Source organism: Copadichromis virginalis, linkage group LG10 (assembly GCF_057382275.1).
Source record: "Copadichromis virginalis isolate Kocher_CV1m ecotype Utaka linkage group LG10, C_Virginalis_male_GT1.1, whole genome shotgun sequence".
NCBI lineage: Eukaryota > Metazoa > Chordata > Actinopteri > Cichliformes > Cichlidae > Copadichromis > Copadichromis virginalis.
Genome location: NC_140627.1, coordinates 18,419,260 through 18,440,751, shown reverse-complemented (window position 1 = coordinate 18,440,751; position 21,492 = coordinate 18,419,260). Strand labels below are relative to the sequence as shown.

Sequence of the window (21,492 nt, the reverse complement as noted above, 5' to 3'; positions counted from 1 at the left end):
GCGCCAGTGTCCGGCAGCCTCGCCTCTGTCAGTGCGCCCCAGGGCAGCTGTGGCTACAATGTAGCTTGCCATCACCTGTGTGTGTGAATGGGTGAAAAGGAGTTTGCATGTTCTCCCCGTGTTTGCGTGGGTTCTCTCCGGGTACTCCGGCTTCCTCCCACCGTCCAAAGACATGCAGCTTGTGGGGATAGGTTAATTGGATAATCCAAATTGCCACTAGGTGTGAATGTGCGAGTTAATGTGAGTGTGAATGGTTGTCTGTCCCTGTGTGTTAGCCCTGCGACAGACTGGCGACCTGTCCAGGGTGTACCCTGCCTCTCGCCCTATGACAGCTGGGATAGGCTCCAGCGCCCCCCGCGACCCTGAAAAGGAGAAGCGGAAGCGAATGGATGGATGGATGGATTTATGGAAAACAACAACCTGCATCCCAGCAAACAGTCCCCCAATTCCCTAAAGGTCATATTTTGGACAAAAATGATTTTGTAAAACCTATCGGAAATGTTTCCTGAAAATGTCCTACAAGTTCAACAAAAATATAAAAAGCAACTCAATAAATGGCTGGAGTTTATTTACTTGCAGATAGATTTGATCAGAGACGACTATGGACAGTATAATGCTATGATTTGGTTAGAAACGCGTTTGGTTAAACTTTGGTTATGCGCTTCTTCCTACCCGGCTACCGTAGGTCATAGCGCGAACCCACGTGGTTAATCAAAACATCATGGCGGCTGGCTTCAAGTAAGAATATACAAGCTCTCCGTTCTATGTTAGTGAAAATATCACTTTTAGTTTGCTCTGTTTATTTTTTCCTGTACTTACCAGCGGAGCAAATGCATATTTGGTGTTATAATAAATTAAATTATTTATTACACAAAATAAAACGAAAATTCCGGACATCATGCACGTGACATACAGCGCACTTTATTCATTCTTGTGTCACAGCTGTAGTTTATGACTGGCTCAGATATTTGTCATTGACGTGTATAGCAAGAGTACTCGGTCACTCTCTTCGCTGTGCTGTTTCTGACGGAGCTTCTGATGTGTCTGTGCTATGGCTTTCTTTACCGCGTTCCCTTTTAACTTGCAGGACTGCTGAGCCTCTGGAGTACCACCGGAGCTTTCTGGTCAGTGTTGAAAACAAGTTTATCCAACACTTGACAGACAAGTGTTGCTCTCTGGATAGATATGAACTGTTATTTGTTTCTCTTCAGAAAGAAAACTGTCGGCCTGATGGACGAGAGCTGACCGAATTCAGAACCACAACACTGAACATAGGTGAGACTTCCCCACAGTGTGTGTGCGAGAGAGAAGTTTCTGTAACCTACATAGGATTTTTAACTTTATTTCCATGTTTAGGGTCAATTTCCACAGCAGATGGCTCAGCCCTGGTGAAGCTTGGAAACACCACAATCATATGTGGAATTAAAGCGGTAAACACATTTGCTTTTCCTTTTTGTTGTTTTATTTCGTGAGTGTGGACCAGGTTGATGAGTACTCACCTATATCTCCTCCTCCTGCAGGAGCTAACAAACCCTACAGTGGAGGCACCTGGTAAAGGCTACATTGGTAGGTGTAGTAAGAAGTCTTCGTTTTCTCCCATTCTTTCTTTGTTAATTATCTGATATCACATCATTCAAACATTGATGTCATCTCTGTCAGTGCCCAACGTGGACCTGCCACCCCTGTGTTCCTCTCGCTTTCGTCCGGGACCACCGGGAGAGCAGGCCCAGGCTGCCAGCCAGTTTATCGCTGATGTCATTGAAAGGTGCGCGACTTCAATATATGTTAGCTTTTTTAGTTTTTATTTTAAATGAGTGACAGTTTTTAAGCCTGGTGCTGGTTTAACTGAGTTTTTATGTGGCTTTTTGAAGCTCTGAAGTGATAAAAACAGAGGATCTGTGCATCGACAGAGGAAAGGTAAACCCAAGAGTCGCGGAGCTACACTGACACACAATTTGACCTTTAATTATCCAGCCATGGGTACTAAAACTGCGGACTCTTGTTGCAGCTCTGCTGGGTGCTGTACTGTGACCTCATGTGTCTCGACTATGATGGGAACATATTGGATGCTTGTGTTATCGCTCTGCTGGCTGCTCTAAAGAACAGTATGTAAATTTCTACTGTAATGTAAATAAAAAAAAAAATTAAAATAAGTCCATGTGTCGTAACTGGTAATAATCAGTAGTTGAAACAAATCAGTAGTTTTTCTTTAAGCAGTACATGAACTTAACAGTATCCTGGCTCCTCACAGCACGACTCCCAGAAGTCACCATCAACAAGGAGACCTCTGCACCAGAGGTGAATTTAGAAAAGAGACGTGAGCTTCAGATTCACAAACATCTGGTCAGCGCTTCTTTTTGCATCTTTGATGAGTAAGTTTGTCTAGCCATTATAAAAAAAGAAAAAACCCAAAAAACAAATTTATAATTTCTATTTTTAAGTGACATGTGCTTCTTTTTCTAATCCTGGCCTAATCTTGTTGCAGTTCCATACTGATTGCGGACCCCACAGCTGAGGAGGAGACTCTGTCAACAGCAAACCTGACGGTGGTGACTGATGAGGATGACCGGCTCTGCTCTGTGCACAAACCAGGTGAGAAATAAGTTTGAAGGGATTTGCCTTTCTGAGACTGCATGGTATGTAGCATGAATCTAATTGGGTTGAAGATATTTTGGGCTTATCCCTTACTGGAAGAGCCAAAGCGTGTAGCTGATTTGCCAGATTTAATGCCAATGTCCTTCCTGGCACGATGATTTAGTATTAACACGAAAAAACCATCCTCAAAATACCCCTGTTGTATGAATCAATGCATGTGTAATAGTAACACCAACATAAACTGACGGCTTCAAAATGAACACTCAGGTTCAGTCAACAGAAATAAAAAAAAAAACAACAACAACAACTCAAAAATGCCAAAAAGACATTTTTAACTTAACTGGGAAATACTGTTCTATACATTGCTACTTGTTGCTCAGGTGGGACATCACTGTCAGGAGAGAGGCTGCAGGAGTGTATCAGCCGAGCAACAACACGACAGAGAGAGATCCAGAAACTTATTGACAAAGTTGCACACAGTGTGAAGAAGGCACAATAATGACACTCGGACGATGTTTTTTTTTTTTTTTTTTATCTAAAAGTTGTATTTTTCACTGTCAATATATATTCTTTTTTTTTTTTAATAACAATAAAACTGCTGACAAAGACCGCTTTAAAAAATTATTTCTCAGTGTCCGGAAATGTCTCACACACACACTCAGTTGATGCCTCGTAAGAATATGCTCATGGCTCCTGTACTAATTAAAAGGAAATGCCTTTTCAAAATGTGCTGTACAAAAGCAGGTACACCATCTTGCATGATGATCTTGAGTCCTCGTTTGAGCCCTGTGCTGGGACTGCTTAAAAGAAGAAAGACTTCCAACAGACTGAGAGGTAGAGAGCTGCCCCCAGGCACAATTCCAAGATCAGATTTGCATTTCACATGTAACGGTTACACAGGGAGGATTTGGTGTCGGTACGCTCTGTCGGGATCCGTGCTTAAAGGGCAGTTTCTACCTGGGTCAACCGAGCAGAGGCAGGAGGATCGGGCTTCTCGAGGGGAATCCTCTGAGAATGTGCATCTGCGATCCTCTCAGTTCACAGGGCCTCCATCAGAGACAGCTCTTCCACAACGGAGGGGGGTGGTGCGTTATTGTGGAAGCCCACTACCTACAACAATCCTCTTCTGTGTCATCTCAAAAAATAGCATTAATAATTTTTTTTAACTTTAGGGCTCCCTTTTCTAACACCCCCCCCCCCCCCAATCCCCTACGGTGGACACAGTTTTGGTTCTCTCCCAAACATCTGACAACCATTACATACAAATTTGTCAGCTAGAAAAAGACAAACAGAAAAGAGTTTTTTGTGGGGTTTTTCGTTGTTGTTTTTTTGCCTACACTCTCGACAGCGAGGCAGGTAAAGAGCACAATGTGGATCATTCACGTCCTTTTGTGTGTGGATTTGGGTGGGGGGAAGGTTTTAGTGTGATTTAAGTCTTTCATGATTTGGGGAGGGGCTGAGGCGTGCTCCTCTTCCTCTTACTTCTTGGTTGGCTGGCGGTATGGTGCCGTGGCACTCCCCCCTGAGGAGCTGCTGCTCCCATAGCCATTTGCTGCTGCTGCTGCATTTGGTGCTGCAAGAATTGCAACTGTTCAGTGCAAAAAGAAACATGGAAGAAGGACAAAAAAAATAGACTTCAGTATGTTACGACAAATAAGATAATGCAGAAAGAAATAATGATATTGACTTTAAGATTTATGTAAGCATCTCAAGCTCGTTTAACACATGTAAACTGGAATCCCTTGCTAAAACGTCGTCTAGCAGAGTGCCTTGTGTCGTACAACTGGCATGGGTTAGTGAAGCCTGATACATAGAACATACAAGAAGAGTGTGCGGAGAAACACAGGAGAGTGGTTAATGGGTTGCAGAGGGGAAGGAAGAGGAAGGAAGAGATAAGATTTGGGGCATGTCATGTTTTGGGGAGTGAGGCGGGATACAGTCAAGCAGCACCAGTGGCGTCTGGAAGACAAAAATTATTGGCTGTGATCCTGGCATAAAAACAAACAAACAAACATGCAGCTCAGCAAACCGTGCGTTGTGCTCAGAGTAAGCCAGCAACCTCAACTGGGCAAAAGAAAAAAAATCTTAACTCAGATTCATGCTTACAGTGGAACAACTTAATGTCTCTGTCGCAATGCCGTCGGCTACCTTTCAGCGGTCTGTTCCCAGTGACACAGTTTCAGAACCTGCTGCTAAATGGCTGTGCAAGAACATGCCTCCCACTCTGACACTTTGTTAGTTGTTGCCATTGGAAGTGCTGCGAGCTCTGGTGTGTGGGTTGCTGGAAGTACTGGGGCTACTGTGGTCTTTATCAAACAGCATAGTAACCAAACATACAACACAATATGGAGTGAATGGTGTTTATCTATAAAATGTATTTGAAAGAAGATTTTTATAAAAACTTATAATTATTTATTTATTTTAGGAAAATAATACAGTTTATACTAAAACTATCTCCGTATTATATAAAGGTTATGGATGGAAGCTATTTTTAAAATCCATTAACGTGATAAAAATACTAAATCTATATGTCATAAAGCTAGTTTACCTAATTCCCTCACACTTTATGGTGCAGCACAACAGAAGCCTGCAAGATAAATAAAAACAAGGAGAGCTGGTGGAAGCAGGTGTGTCTAATCTCAACAGCTCTTATAAACTCTATATGTGTATATGGATGTTAATGTTGCCGTATTACTTGGATCTGTGGCTGGTGCTGCTGCTGAAGCCTTGGAGAAGGCAGCGGGGGCCCAGACCCGTCCAGCCCACAGCCCAACTGGGACAGCACTAAGGTGGAGGGGAAGGGGAGGAGGGAGACAGGGAGCCCCAGAGGGAAGGACATGATGGCGAGAGGGAAAGAAGCAGCAGAAGAAGGAATGGGGGGGGGGGGGAGTGTAAAGACAGGAAATGAACAAGTGAAAAAAGTAGAATATTTGCGAGGATTAGCGGGAGAGCAGGGGTGAGTTGTGGTTTCAGGAGTGCGTAAACACACACAGAGATGGAAGAGAGAGAAGCAAAAACAAATGTTGCAGGGAGGCCAAAGATAAATGACCATGTGCGTTGAGTTTTAAAAAGCGCATTATGGAGAAATAGCGTGAATTGGGAGATTCAGGGAATTTAGCGAATAGGGCAAATTGAGAAGAGGGACAGGAGGACAGTGTAGGAGGAAAGACAGAAGGGTGGGGGCAAAAAAAAAAAAAAACAATTAAAAAAGAAAAGAGAAAATGTGGCAGAGAAGAAGGGGAAGTTGAGTCTCTCCTGTCAGATGTTACATGTTCCACTGAGAGGAACAATGGCTAACTTCAACAAAATGGTCATGTTTAGTTACAGACTGAGAGTCCTAACGAACAGTAATTACAGTCATGAATACATTAGTACATCTTATCTTATTAGTACTAGTTAGTGTCACGGTGTCATTTTGTTTAGGAACAGGTTAATGAAGAGAAATGTTTTGCGTGTGTGTGTGTGCTTGTGCGGCTCATACCTGCTGCCTGTGGAGACATGAAGCCTCCCACTCCCAGATTTATGACAGCCGTTTGCTGGTTCCCTAAACTTTGATCTGACCCCTGGTCACTCTATGAAGAAAGTCAAAGACAACACAAGGCTGTCACACACAACTGCCACCAAAGCAGAACATGTGACAGTAAATCACACACATATATGTGGGGCAGGGATAGCTCAGTAGGTAAAGTGGTCGCCCCATGATCGGAAGGTCGGCGGTTCGAATCCACTTAACGGCTACCCTGAGGTACCCCTGAGCAAGGTACCGTCCCTACACACTGCTCCCCGGGCGCCTGCTTAGTGGGCTGCCCACTGCTTCACTGAGTGAATGGGTCAAATGCAGAGAAAAACAAGTAATTTCCCCATGGGGATCAATAAAGTATCCATTATTATTATTATTATATATTTAAAAAACTTAAAAGGGGCAAGCAGTAGTGATTTTGGTTCCATATCGTTAGGAAGTGAAATGTTTTGGCAGTGGTTACAGATTCTGTACATCACGGCCGCTAGACGCCATTCCCTGTTATTCCAATCAGATTTGTTCAAATTAATCTTTTTTAAGATGCAGAGTGTCTCAATAACTATTAAGAGGTGTAAATATTTCGCAACGACTCAAATCCAAGCAGGATTTATCAGGTTCAGTAGTTTCAAATTGTTGTTCTAAAGCCATTATTCATTCGCCTCTTTAGGACTACATTTCTTTTGTATTTGTGACTTTTTCCTAGTCAGTCTGGCATGCAGCCCAGTTACTCCATCACATTAGTTTAATTATAGCCCTTTTCCCATTCTACCTACTCAGCTCAACTCAACTTGGCCTTTTAGAGTTTTCCATTAGTTGGCAGTACCTGGTGTACTTTTGTAGTACCTACTCGCCAATCTGAAAATGTGGCATCAACAGACCACATACAACCGACTGGCCAATCAAGTCCACTGGCGAGTCCTTCCCAAAAATCAAACCCAACATTTTTACAACACAGCAACGAGGGAAATGCCAAAAACCCAGCGTAGTACACCATCATCTCGATATCCTCCATTGCTGTGTTGTGTCGCATTAAAATGACGCCATGGGACTTTTGGCTGTGTTGCTATAATGACGGAAAACCCATTGAGATGGCACTCAACTGTAACGGAAAATGAATGAAATTGAGTAGAGCTGCGTTTAATCTAAAATGGTGGCTTGGATTTTTGTGAAGGAGTCGCACTCATGACTCATTGAGTGATGCCACTGATTGGCCAATCGGTCGCATGAGATCTGTTGATGCCACATTTTCGGATCGACTCAGATCGCTTGGATCCCTGGGCTGAATAAGTACTAAAAAGTACATGGCAGGTACTGCCACCTAATGGAAAACCCTAAAAAAACCAAGTCGAGTCAACCCGAGTAGGTTCAAGTGGAAAAGAGGCAGTACAGCGCTCCCTTTAAAACCATGCTAGTTTTCTCAGTTCACAGGTATGAATAGTTTTTGTATTCTATATTTTTTTAATAGGTGTGCCTAAGCTAACTAACTAAATGATGCCAAGCTACACATCTGTGAAGATGGACACTAAACATGACCAAAATCAAACCTCTCATATTTATTAGAAGATAATTTCTAACATCCCTCTGTTGCTGTAATTTAATTAAGATGTGTTCTTCTATACTATGAAAATATGGTGTTTGAGTCTCACCGTCTCCCCCCCTTGCTGCTGAGGACTGGAGGTGGCTGACTGACTCTGCTGTGGGGAGAACTGAGACAGCTGCTGCTGCTGCAGAGAATTAAAGATGAGAGGACCAGTGGGGATCTGAAGATGTAAAATACACACACCAACGAACAAAAAGTGGTGGAATAAAACACAGGGAAATGAGGATGAAGGACAGAGGGAAGGCAGAGGGAAAGGAATGATGCACACATAACCAAAAAGGGAGGAAAAAGGAAATGGAGCGTTAACAAAGAGATCGGCACTGATCATTACTACTATCAGACTAACAGAGCTACAAAGGACTATAAAGGGAATGGCACAAGCAGTGATCCTCAAACAGGCTGTGTCTGCATTCAGATTACATCCTTTACTTCTTCTGCTGCTATTCCTCTAGCAAAAAAAACCTTTGCTAAGAGACTCTTAGCAGTTCAAGAGGTAAAGGGGGTAAAAATGTTATAAAGCTAAGTTGTTGTTCAGGCCAGGACATTGCATAACAAAAGATGCATGCCCCTTATTGCACTAAAGCACTTTCAAGGGTTTACACTACATTGCATATGCAATGAGGTGTGGGGAAATTTAAGCTGCTGATTTCACTATTTCAGGTGTGCCAACACAGGTGAAGATCAGGACTAAGTCACTATGCCAAACAAATACCCAGTGCATGCTACTGAAAGTGTGTTAAGACTAAACTGTAGAGTCATACCTGGAGTAGGTTCAGAGGTCTCAACCCAGCATTGCTATTCAGGCCAAAAGGACTCCCTGGAAAACAAATCGGAGTTACCACGAAACAGCGAGACAATCAGGGCTTTATCTTATCTCTTCTAATGTCATTAGACCCAGTCTTTTTTTTTTTTTTACTGGACAGCTACACTCTCTAGAACTGGATTTAATTAAAAAATAACTCTGTAAATGTAATGCAAAGGTAATAAAAAGGGGGGCATAACTATGGAATCTTACCCGCCTGTGCTGCAGACTGCATGGTAGGCATCAACCCTCCAGTTGGCAGGATTCCACTCAGGTTTAAGCCTGTGCCCAGCATGGGATTGGAGCCACTCATCAAAGCCTGAGGACTGCTACACAGACAGTACAAGATCATTATTAAAAGTGACAGTGATCAGCAGGTGCTATGTGGCATTCGAGACAGTTTAAAATTATTACCAGACTGAGCTGACCACGTTGATGAAATTGAGCCCTGCTGGATTGGCCATGACCTGTGACGATGTGGTTCCTGTGGTGATGGATGTACCCATGGTGGGCAGGGGAATGGTCATGACGGGCAGCGTCTGGCTTAAAGCTAGCGGCTGTTGGGTAAAAGGCGTGAGGAGGGCATTCTGTGACTGGTTCTGAACCAAGGGAGGGTCTGAAGGGGTAGGGGTCACTGAGAGAGGAGCGGAGAGGGCATCAGGGGGGTGAGGGGTCGAGCATGGCGTATTGGTAGGCGTTGGGGTAGATGGCTTGGGGGTTCCCGATCCTGAAAGGGGGAAAGAGGGCCAAAATAGTACAACACTTTAACAAGACACAGTACTTTTCAGTCAATTAAAATCCATTATTAAAACTAAATTTAAATTATGAGGCACTAGTTATACCAAAACCTGATCCCCCTTTTAATGTCAATTTGCGTGACATCTTAGTTAATCCTTTGATAATACTTCAGAGAATAGGGCTTGCAGTTGTCCAGTATTATGTGTATTTGCTAAGCTCCCAATATGTTACTGTTTTTCCATTTTTGTCAACATAATTTATGAGAATATGTTCAAAAACTCCAAATTGGGAAAATTCAGAAGCTTAAAGCAGATTTAAAACATTCCAGAATAACTAATCGGACTCCAGCACTCACTCTGATTGGATCCCATTGGGGAGAGGGAGGCAGGTGACAGCAGGCCCACCTGGCCCAGCTCCATTGAGTGCTTTCTGTTCAGAGACTGGCTTTTGGCTGGAGGGGGTGTAGGACACTTAAGTAGACCACTGGTGGTTTGTGAACTATATGGATTACCTGAAAAATAAAGACATAACATATTTATAATAGAGATGGCACGATACCACTTTTTTATGTCCGATACCGATACTGATATCATAAATTTGGATATCTGCAGATACCGATATAAATCAGATCTAGCGTATTTTATAATCAATAAAACGTTTTTTTAATATCTTGCTGCTTTTTGTGTAAGTTCGTACTCAAGTTTAAAAAACAAAACAAAACTAAATCTATTCTGTTATACCTGTATGCAAAAAATACACTGCACCCAAAATATTTCATAGTTCAGCAATACTGATGAATCTAATAAACTTAAACCCTACACCATCCTCCCTATGCTGGTATTTTAAAGAGTAATTCGTGGAAATACTAAGCAACCTAACTAATAGGGTTGCCAACTCCCAGCAAAAAATATAAAAAAATAGGAAACCACCTCCACCTCATAATGCTTAATTGACATAATCGACTTTCATTTAATGCACGTGAAAAAAAAAAAAAGAAAAGAAAAAGAAATGCACAGAAATCAATAATTTTTCTACAATAATTAAATAGATTCAACATCTTTCTTCAACAGAATTGCAGACTGCACAGATGGTACCTTCCCAAAGGAAAAATTACTGTAGCTTACTAGGTTATAAATTGGACATAATAGTTCCTATATACAATAATGGATTTCTGTACATTTCACAGCAGATGAAAACATTGGTTGTAAGATTCAGATAATTATTTATTAAAAGTTAGACATAACAATTAGAAAGAAAACTATGTCTTTGTGCCCCCCCTTCCCTGTTAATGTCCTACCAGCCGTCAGCTACGTAGAAAAGGATCCTGGTGTACAAAGTAATATTAAATAAATTTTAACAACAGATTATCAAGCTTAAACGTGCTGCTGTTGTTTATCCGCTGGTTTCCTCTTTCTGGTGCAAAGTGGGCGATAAACTAACAAGAGAGATGGACTCGCGACAGAAAAGCCGATCAGCCGATCATTGATCAGTTTCATGATTGAAGTAGCAGCAGGAGAGGGAGGGGGAGAGAAGAGGCAGTCGCTCCATATATGGGTTGTTAAGCTTAACGTGGGAATGCTTTACAAACATTCAGAGATGAACTTACACACTTAGTTTACTTCTCTGGGACAGCTTTCTCAGAGATTAAATGCTGGTTTGGAAGCACGTAGCGAGTCTCCAAATGTTCAACCAGACCGCCGACAGGTCGCGCAGGCCACAGTTGCTCTATCACGTGATGTATACGGCTCCGACGTGCTAAGGTTATGAGCTCGGTTACGTTATGTCGCAGGTTTTGTGAGATGCTTTTGTGATATTGAATGGATCAGATTACATTTTGTATTTCTCTCCGATATCCGATCCAGTAATTTAGGTCAGTATCGGACCGATACGTAATATCGATCGGTCCATCTCTAATTTATAATACTCTTTTCCAAAAAGAATGCACTATTAGAGCAGATCTGGTTCCACCTTTGCTGAGAATGACCTTGAACAGACTCAGAAACATGTTTGCAGTGCACTTAATGCCTCTCTTATAATGCAACTTAATTATCCTAAAGAATCAAACTATCAGATTTGCCTGCAACCCTTTTTTCCCTTCAAAGTAGCACACAAATACGGGGTGTTTTTAGCCACTAATTAAGGATTTGTGTGACGTCAATGAACAATCGCACTAGAAGTAGAAGTTGTACCTGAGGAGCTGCTTCCTGATCCTGACGGCAGTTTGATGGGAGGGGGCCGGTGCTTCACCCCTTTTCCCAACAGAGAAGTCTGGACCAGTGGAGAAATACCATCACCCTGCGTGTGACAGTTAAACCTGTTTTTTAGCCGCACTGCATAACAAGAGTAACCCAAAAGTAATGTTCTCATCTGCACTAATTCCAAATCACCAAATATTGATTAGTTTGACACATCTGAATCTCCCAGGCAAAGAAGTATGAATCTTCATGTTTACCTCATCTTTGCTAGGGGAGGGAGGTCCCTGACCCATGTTGCCTGAGTTATGGGACACTTTGACCTGACACTTGACGTCTCTCTCATACACTCCTTTGTACTGAGTAAGAAAGCTGTTAAAAAGACAAAAACCTTGCATCACACTTTCTAACACCAGATCCCTAAAAAGTCTGTATGAATGAATGAATTTCTGAAGAGCAGCCCACAATGTGACTTACCGGTCCGCATCGATCTTTGAACCTATGAGGAAACTGTGAATGACACACAAAAAACGATGAAGATTAATTTAATCAAAGCAGCATTTTAAATTCAGTTTAATATAACCAGTTTGTCTTAAAGGTGTCCTTACGGAGGATGTATGAGCTTTAGGTCTGGACTGTCGTCCTCTGCTTTTGATTCTTTAGCACAGTAGATCTTCCCGTACACAAGCGGGTCTCCCATTGACTGGAAAATAGAAACCTTGGTCCTCTGAGCTTGGCCCCCAACTTCACACTCAAATGTGTAGTCATCTACAACTTCCTGTGTAAGGAAAAAAAAAAAATAAGAGGACAAAAAAATCTAATGACAAGAACACCTTAAATGGATGTGTGCAGTGACATTATATTTTTGTGCAAAATTTAGCAACTAAGTATTGTAATCATACAGTCCGTATATTTAATGTATGGTAGAACTACCTGTAGCATCTTCAGTTCCAATGCTACAGTCACAATAGAAATTGTAGATACTGGGAGAATAGTATTGCTAACTTGGTTTATATAAATATTTTGACTTTATATAATATTAACACATTAAGACATATTGAGAAGAAGCAGAGGTTGAAGAGAGTTGGGAGTAAGCAGTCTTTAATGTGGATATTAAAAGACACATTCCCTGTATTGAGCTTCAATTCTTTAACCTTCAGGCGACCAGATGACCCCAACTTCAAATTTATATTTGCCATTATCATGTTTTTAATGGTAAAATGTTACATGCCACATGTTTAACAATCTACTTCTCCAACGTTTTTTCCCCATTTTTAAAACAGAAACTAACCGATTGTTGTAGCAAAGGATAATGGAAACTAATGTGGAGTCATAATTTATGACTTTATATTTTAGTGTAATTTGTTGGTAATTAAGCTTCTGAGTTTTTTGTTTGTTTGTTTTTTTTACACAAAATATTTTAAATGCAACACACTTCAAATATGATGCATGTCTAGATTAAACAGAAGCATGGGGACAAAGGCTGAACAAGACCCTGATGAACAAGTATTGCCTAAACAAATGAAAAATTGATGTAAATTTACTTGTAGAATTTGTGTGGGTTTTTTTTAAATTTATTTTATTTTATCACATAAAAATGACTGAAAACCATCATTAATCATATCAGAAAATTTTAGCAGATTTGTGACGGACAAGGAAATAGTACAAGCAACTGGATGTATTTAAAAAACACAGCATAAAAAGGTGACAGTAACAACCTCAGCTCGGTCATTTTATTCGTCAGTCCCACAACATTAAAAGTGGGACAACCTCCTTGTGGATAGGGAAAAAAATCAGTGGTTATCTGTGGACTGCATAATTTTTTTTTTATTTATTTTTGCCCTTGAAGACCAATTGCAAGTAGCTGCACCATAGTTATCTCAGTTTTTTAGAGACTGGTTGCCTCCCACCATGTATCCTGTGCAAACACTTTGCAATTGCAAAGGCTGCTTGATGGGAGAGATGTCTCTAAACACCTGTGGTCTGACTCAGACTGTAAGCTCAACTTATCTGTGACATCTCTTTGCAATAGGAGACTCGGCTCAGCTGGTTAAGTAAATGCATAAAACCAAGTTGCAGAGCACCTTTATCACTTTCCAGTTAAGCTGCCATCCTGCAGAAACTGTGTCACTATTTGTGAAAGAACTACACTGTAGAGTGTGAGAATGTAAATGTTTGCTTTTCTTCCTTTAAAGAAATAATTACCATTTTAAACAAACACTCCTTGCTTATTTCTGACAGCAAACAGCCATTAATGATCTCAACAATGTAAGGTTATCTGCTGCAAAACTTACCTCAGCAGGCCAGATCACAGTTTTATGTTCAGAGCTTGCCAACTGCAAAGACCTCTCAACCACAGCGTACTTTTCCACCTAAATCAACATACATATAAAACTGTCTGTTACAGGATGCAAATTTCATTGCCAAGCAATCACTTGTGTGGTATTAAGTGTTTTTGTTTTTTTTATAAGTAGTGTTGGATCAAGTATTTAAGTGTGGGTTTTATAAAAGAGCCACTCACATCAATTTCCTTGGGCACAGTTAGTTGGCAGTTGTTCTGCTTCCACATGTCAACACACTGCAAGAGATGATAGTTGACAAGCCAGAACAACAGGAAGAAAAACAGGAGGTGTTAGAGAAAATCTGTGAGAATTAAGTGACGTGAGATTTTTGTCAACGATAGTTAACGGTAAAGAGGAACACACCAGAGTACTGACACACCAACTTGTTTTCACCTATTGTTCTAATGACTCCCTTTGGGTTTAGTCGATAATTTAGAAAGATGTAAATAGACAAAAAAAATGGGATCTGTGCTTTGGGACACAGTGAATAGACCCGAGATTTTACCATGGCTGTTATGCAAAGTAACATCATCTACAATTATATTGTCATAACAAACAGGCGAATGATTCTCATTTACGAAAACGTCTGCCAAATTTATGTGTCACGTTTTCATGTAAAACTGTAAATGATCACAAAAGTATCAGCTTTTAGAAACATTCAAAAACACAGAAAGTGTCAGTGAGATAGAAGCTCATCCAGCTCGTGAGCCATCACAATTCAGAAGTGATTGTGCAGAATTAAGGTTATAAGTTCTGTTGTCACTGATTGGCTGTGTAATCTAACGAGGATTTAAATCCACTAAGAAATCAAAGAATCTTACAAATAGTCATATCCAGAATTATTAATTAATATTCTTTCACTAAAATCTGACAGATCAAGGAGGAGTAGCAATTCTTGTGAATTGTGGAGGGATGGAACAGACAGATACCTCACCGTTGAATAAACTTATAGGGCCATTGACTGGATGAGCTAAAAACAATTAATGCAGCAATCAAATTGAAACAAATTTTTGGCATTTATCTTAACTCTTCTGTACAAAAGGTCAGATATCCTTGAGCTATATCTTCCCAATGAAGCAGAAGATGCTCATATTGGTGCCACAGCAACTCTGTTATAAATACGGCTGTACCTCGAATTTCCAGGTCAGTGTTACTTTTTTTTTTTTTTTTTTTGCCTGTCCCATTTGGTTCTTTAGCTGTCAGAATTGTTGTCTGAAGACCAACAAGGATACCCAATGGATTTACTTTGCCAAATGGATCATCACGGCCTTGCCGTATTGGTCCATTTGATCAACCTTTGTTGTTATTATTTATTTTATTTTATTTTCAGTTGTTACAGACGGGGCAGACATGAAAGAAAGAAAGATGAAGGAAAAGAAAAACAGAAGGGAAGCGGGACAGTGAGAAAGGGTACTTAAAAAGAGAAAGAAGAGGAAAAAAAATCTCCTGGGTCACCTGTTGAGAGAAAAAGAAGAGAAAACAAGCAAAAAAAAAAAACAGCAACATCAATCTAGCTAAGTGTAAACAGCAGTAAATACTAAATGTTCAATGTTGTTGTGTAGCAAGCAGGACCGACAGCGCACAATGTGCTTGGAAATAGCAGCCAATAAAGGTGTAGTTTATATCCCTCCTCTGCACCCTGGTGACACACCCGCACCCCAAGGCCCTACTTGTGTGGGTGGGTGTGTTGGAACAGGAAGAGGGAGGCAGCCGGGGATGGGGAGGAAAAGAAGGGAGGAGCAAGATGCCCCTCCCTGGGGCCAGCTCCCCCGCTGACCCCAGTAGGCACCCCCGTCCTTCGGCACCCACCAAGGCAGGGGAGCCCAGGCCCATCCAGATTGGGGCCTACGGCAGCAGGACTGCCCAGCCCCACAGGACCCGGGGCAGCCCACCTGACCCCACCGCATAGGAAACTGTACCCACCCTAACATTCAATCATCTCCCAGACTGCACAAGACAATAGACACCCAGGTTAAGTTTATTCTCCACCTCTCCTATGACTCTCCCCCACCTGCAGAGTGGACAAGGATGGAACAAACTCCCTGTCAGTTGAAGAGCCCCCTAGTTAGGCCGATGCGCCAGAGGCCCCCTGCGCCAGGGCTAAGCCCCCATGCACCCACCCGCCCACAACCTCGGCCCCCAAGGCCCAGCCAGAGCCCTAGCACGGAGGCGAAGCACCCATGAACCCCAAGCCCCCACGCCTGCCCCGCATCCACTCAGGGGCAGCCAGGCTACCAGACCAGTAACCTACGTCCGCCAGCACAGACCCTCCCCCAGCCCTGCTGCACGCAGCCACAAGGAAAACACCTTGGTGCAGCTACTTGCAGAAAAGGTCAGTGTTACTTACTAAATGACATAGTTACAGCGGGAAACGCAGCATCAGAACTAACTGTGCTGTCTTTGAGAAGGGCTTTCTCAGAGTCAATCACGCGTAGCCTAGAGGCTACCAAAGCCTCCAGTGGATGTAAAATACTGCACCAACAGTGCTAACAAGACACATCATATTTCTCCCATATTAGGTTCTCTTCATTGGCTCCCTGTTAGAATTGAATGAATTGAATTTAAAATTCTTCTCCTAAAATACAAAATCTTGACCAATCAGGACCCATCATATCTTAAAGGCCTCTTAGTATCATGCTATCCCAAAAGCACACTTTGCTCTCAAACTGCTGGCTTACTTGTAGTTCCTAGAATTCCTTAAATTAGAACAGGAGACAGTGCCTTCAGCTATTAGGGCCCTCTGCTGTGAAACCAAATCCCAGTTTGGATTCAGGCCCTCACCTTCCACGTAACCTGATGTGTACCTCCCGAGAAATGCAACCACACTTGGGGCTGACGCAGCATGACTGGCGTGGATTATGGCATATGTCTAAGAGGGGATTGCAGTTACACTGCAAGTTACAATGTTACAACGTAGATTTCCTGCATGTAGATTTCATAGATTTCAGACTAATGCCTGAACTAAAGCACAATTCAGGCATTCGTCTGTGTTTAGTTTTATCTCCTTTTTCGCTCTCTTTGCTCCCTGACCCTGATTCTGCTGGAGGCTTCTTTAAATATTTCCTTCCAATTGTCCCAATTTCTTGATCATGAGGGGGATTGCCTCATTGTTGGGGTTTCCTCTTGAATACCGCAAGGTCTGTAACTTGTGATTTGAAGCGACATAAATAAACCTGAATTGAGGGGCATGGCATAAAAAAATGGATCACCTGCATCCATTATAATAACATGGACCCTCAGGTTTTACACAAACTTGTGGAGTACATACTGTTAATAAAGCCAAATGGAGGAGACAAAATACAAGGAGATACAAATATAATCTATAATAAAGTAGTAGTAGTCCCAGTTCATACTTTTGGACCTTGATATATACTCTACAAACTGTGTGGATGTTTCCCACTTACGTTTCCGATCTTTGAGATCTTCAGGTCTATGACAGGCGCGGGTTTCCTCTCTTTTCTTCTCTGTAGGTAGTCGTAGAGTCGTAGCTGTGGTGGTATGGGAAGGTGGGACAGCTCCTGCTGCCTGTTCAGTGCAGCCCGAGAGTGCCTCTTGAAACACCTACAAAGCAAACAATTAACGCGTGTTAACAAAACCAAGGTCTTTGCTTCATTTATTGGCTTTTTTCCTTTATACAGTCACAGAGCTTGCACTTCCCTGCCTTCAATTTCACAAAATAAACATCCGTAAATGAGATCTTTATCCTGGCATAACCGATTTCACACTGAGCTGGCTTCAACCTAGATGAGCATGAGAGGGTATTCAATACCGTTTCATGGAGCGAGTGTTCATTTTCTGTTTGTTGTAAAGCAGGCGGTTAGCTGTGCAAGTAACAGAAATGGAGGGGTCCAGGCACAGAGGTTCAGCTGTAGCCAAAATCAACTGACTTTCCAACTGCAGTTTGTCATCCTAAAGCAAAGAGAAAGGACATGTTACAGAAAACACCTGAGCCTGGAAAATTCTGGGATGGAGCACCACACTAGTAACTCCAAATGCACTTTAAATGAAAACACACAACTACATGTTTCAGATAAAACATACTGAACAATACTTTACCTGTGTCCACTTGTGGTGGTCACTGGTCATGGCATGGACATCACAGATGAGAGTCTGCAGGGAAACAAAGTTGTTATGAATATAATGTAAGTCAGATTTATTGTGCTAAAGATCTAATGTGGTTTTCCACTCATGCCTCCTCATAATCTTATTCTGTCTTTACCTGCATGGTTGGCCGCAGTAGGATATGTCTGCTCTGATAGGTGGGAATCTTGGTATTACCAGACTGCCGGTAGTCTCTGACCTCTACTATTACACAGCCACAGTGGAAGATGTTCACCTGACACACAAAGCATGACCGAGAGGTGGTTACAAACACAGGGAGCTCATTAATCAAAATAGAAACCTTACATGGTTCTTAGCTCTTTATATATTTAAGCAGAAATGTGACACTTTTGCACCATCTTTTGTTTAAAATGATTGGATTTCAAAATGCACCACGCTTGCACACAACCTGTGATTTCTCCAACAAATCCACCAAAATAGGAGGCAACTCCTCAGCGTCGAGGTACTCCAGCAGTTCTCCTTCTTCATATGGCAGGCGAATGGTTTCAGAATCTAGAAAGTAACACAAACATGCAGGTGAGACAACTGCAGCACAAAGAGCCAAAAAACAAAACCCAACGGTCAATGTAATGATCTAACTTGACTTACCAGATCCATTTTTGCCCCTGAGCATTAAAGAATAGCCTTCATTCCCAGGGTACAGATTGACCACCAGACATGATACAGACTCCTGAGACACCAGCTTCTCCAGTAGATTCACATTCCTCCTCAAATTCTTCAGAGAGACAGCAAATGAAACACACAAAAGGCAAATTCCCCTCATTAGAAGCACAAACCTTATTAGTTATACCTGCTTAATGGCATTTAAAAAAAAAAATTTTTCTTAAAAAAAAAGAAAAAAGATATTTCTCTTGTGGCGAGTGCTACAGAACCAAGGACTCCTCGAAGTGAAGCCTAAGATGCCGCCCCCCCCCAAAAAAAAAGAAGAAACATGTATACAGATTAGCAGCAGTGTCTCTTTCCAAAGAAAAAGAAGAAAATCCACAAACCTTGTCATAAGCAACTTAACATAGGGTCTATTTTACCTTTCTTTCTTTCTTTCTTTCTTTCTTTCTTTCTTTCTTTCTTTCTTTCTTTCTTTCTTTCTTTCTTTTTTTTCCTTCAATGAAAAAGCAAGCATGCCACTAGGGAGGACGACTCCGTAAATGATTATATCCTGTCATGCTGTTACTGGCAATAATCTCTTATCACAGCTAGATATAGACTTCCTTCTTCAAAGTTATGTAGTGAATGTGGTTAGTTAGAGGGAAAGTAGTTCCTGCAAGAGGCTGCTGAACAACATTTTTTGTTGTTGTTTTTTGAACAATTGGTGGGGTTTAGGTTACGATTTATTTGAGAAAAGACATCTTAAAAATCTGACAACTCTCATCAAAACAATCGAAACAACAAAAGAAAAAGTATGTCAATCTATTCTTGAACAAATTGTCTCTCTAAGAGAATTTTTAACCAACAATTTTCCTCCCCAGTGGCATGACAATTTTAAATAAAAAATACACAAATAAAATAAAAGGTACTTTGAAATGCTCCCTTATTCACAAGAGGTTGCCACAGCAGGTAGCATGTTGGATTTGGCAGATCTTTACGCTGGATGACCTTCCTTGCTCAGCCCTAAAGAAATCTGTGTCTACTCCCCAGATCAAACCAAGAATCTTTAACTTGTTTGGCAAATTTGTGAAGCAGTAATATACAGATCCATTAATTTATAAAAATGATAGAATGTGTATTCTCCAATGAACAAATACGAAAGCCAATTTAGATATTCCTGAGCTAATGTTTATAATACTTTAATAAACATGTACATGCTTATTCCTATATTATTTAAAGATAATAATGTGAGTTATGTCACGTTAATTCAGCAGGTTTCGCAGTAAACAAAAGCAGGAAGCAACTGTAAGTTCTGGATCCACAAGTTACTGGGGTAAATAACTGTTACAAAATTGTTGTTTCTCTAACTTTACTACAGCTAAAACGTGTTTGTGCAGGTGACGGGAAACAAAGCGGTTTTGTGTCGCAAACAAAAAAAAATCCACTTTTTCCAAATCATTCCCCAAGCTTGGTTTTAAGTAAGGTTTTATTAGATCCAGTAATTACCAAGTAACAAGTGAGTCATGGTGCATAACACAAACCTTTAACTCTGGCTCTTTCTCACATTCCTCTATGTAGAGCTCATAGAGCTTCTGGTACAAACTCTTCCTCCCGCCAGATGAAATTCTTCGTTTGGCTGGTCGTTGTCGAGCACTTTCAACAATGTACTGAATAACAAATAACACACGCGTTATTAATGAATAATGGGGCAGGAAAGAACTTAATAACACGATGAATAAATTGTGCTTCATGTTTCTGAGTACATAGTTTAAATTTATTTCAGAGCAAAAAAAACAACAAAAAACAGTGGTTATATTACCTCCGCTCGATCCAATGCATATTCCAAAACTTGTTGCTTTGGGGGATAAAATTAAAGTGAAACAGATCAGCAACAGCTGGAAGTCACAGACCAATAGAGATCGGAATCTCACATGAAACACTACAGCAGGAGTCCTTTGTCTATGTAGAGATGAATGAACTGACAGAGATTAAACTTACCATTGTGGTCCACCGCCAGCTGCGAGCTGAGTGACGGTAGACGATGCTGTCCTTTCTGACCCACACTGTCACCTTCCTAAAGTGACCATTCACAGCCTGCACGGCAACACAACAGAGGACACGCAGGCAGCGTGAAGAGAAAACAAAAACACAGATTACTGGTACATTCATAGAGATGCACTCAGTGTGTTGCTGGCACGCTGGTAAGAGAGTACTGATGCCAAATCATCCAGCTGACACTCAGCGATGCCACACACAAGCAGCTGCAAGGACTGAGGAGCCAAACTGTTCCATCTAAGTTCTTTTACCATTAGCTTATATTTTAAAATGCAATAACAAAGTAAACGTGACCACACGATGTGTCAGAGTTAATACAACAAAACGGCAAAGGTTAGTGAAGTCTGGTGACTGTGAGCCCAGCCAAGAGAGAGCAGCTGAATAGCAAGAACTCGTTGATGCCTGACCGTTGGGCTAACATAGCCACCGTTAGCATGCTAGCCCGTTCCGAGTGGGCAAAGCTGTAAGTTACAAGCTACGCTGCCAGGCTCACGTCTTCCGAGACACAACCCGAACAAGCGACGACAGTCTAAACAAACAGAGTCGACTTGCCTTTTAGATTGCATAGCGGTCGACTGTAGCTCCGATGTAAGAAAACGAAATGAAATTGAAATATCGGTGTCTTCATTGAAAAAAAGTCGGAGCAGCAGCCATTTTCTTCCAGTGTGTCAACAACAGCTAAACTTCCGGTTTGAGCAGCTGTGGGCGGAGCCATACTGAGCGCCTACAAAGTTGCGCGTACTCTTGGACTTATAGGTATATTTATATATTTACAATAGGCTATAACTGTTCATAAATAGAGGCTGTCCCAAACTTTAAAGCAAGCACATAACTAGTTGCAGATGTAGACCTCTGGAGGTTTCAACTTTATTTACTTTCATTACTTCAAGCAGTTAATTTCATAAGTGAATAAGTTCATAAAAAAGCAAAAACATGTTGTA

At 41.4% G+C, this 21,492-nt stretch overlaps 2 protein-coding genes across 6 annotated transcripts; one reads left to right on the top strand and one right to left on the bottom strand.

Moving 5' to 3' along the window:
- The first annotated feature begins 686 nt into the window (after positions 1-686).
- exosc8 (exosome component 8) lies at positions 687-3,203 on the top strand. The gene is made up of 11 exons (XM_085470390.1): positions 687-738; positions 1,088-1,124; positions 1,212-1,275; positions 1,357-1,430; positions 1,521-1,566; positions 1,660-1,765; positions 1,872-1,917; positions 2,009-2,105; positions 2,252-2,372; positions 2,486-2,592; positions 2,976-3,203. The coding sequence occupies exons 1-11, from the start codon at positions 722-724 to the stop codon at positions 3,092-3,094; spliced, it is 834 nt and encodes a 277-aa protein (XP_085326516.1). The 5' UTR covers positions 687-721; the 3' UTR covers positions 3,095-3,203.
- Positions 2,486-21,253, bottom strand: supt20h (SPT20 homolog, SAGA complex component). Of its 5 annotated transcripts, none has more exons than XM_085470385.1 (24): positions 21,104-21,253; positions 20,495-20,590; positions 20,316-20,351; positions 20,038-20,163; positions 18,500-18,626; positions 18,300-18,403; positions 18,009-18,125; positions 17,846-17,899; positions 17,559-17,698; positions 17,194-17,350; positions 13,969-14,025; positions 13,742-13,819; positions 12,056-12,225; positions 11,925-11,957; positions 11,708-11,819; positions 11,445-11,550; positions 9,611-9,766; positions 8,932-9,244; positions 8,731-8,846; positions 8,477-8,532; positions 7,762-7,875; positions 6,077-6,167; positions 5,291-5,379; positions 2,486-4,183 (listed from the first exon to the last, which is right to left on the bottom strand). In XM_085470385.1, exons 2-24 carry the CDS (start codon positions 20,495-20,497, stop codon positions 4,034-4,036), a joined length of 2,505 nt encoding a protein of 834 aa, XP_085326511.1. In that variant the 5' UTR covers positions 20,498-20,590; positions 21,104-21,253; the 3' UTR covers positions 2,486-4,033. The 5 variants fall into 5 exon arrangements, with proteins under 5 accessions (XP_085326511.1, XP_085326513.1, XP_085326512.1 ...); XM_085470387.1 differs by having other exon boundaries at positions 7,762-7,839; XM_085470386.1 differs by having other exon boundaries at positions 8,731-8,843.
- Between the last annotated feature and the right edge of the window lie 239 nt (positions 21,254-21,492).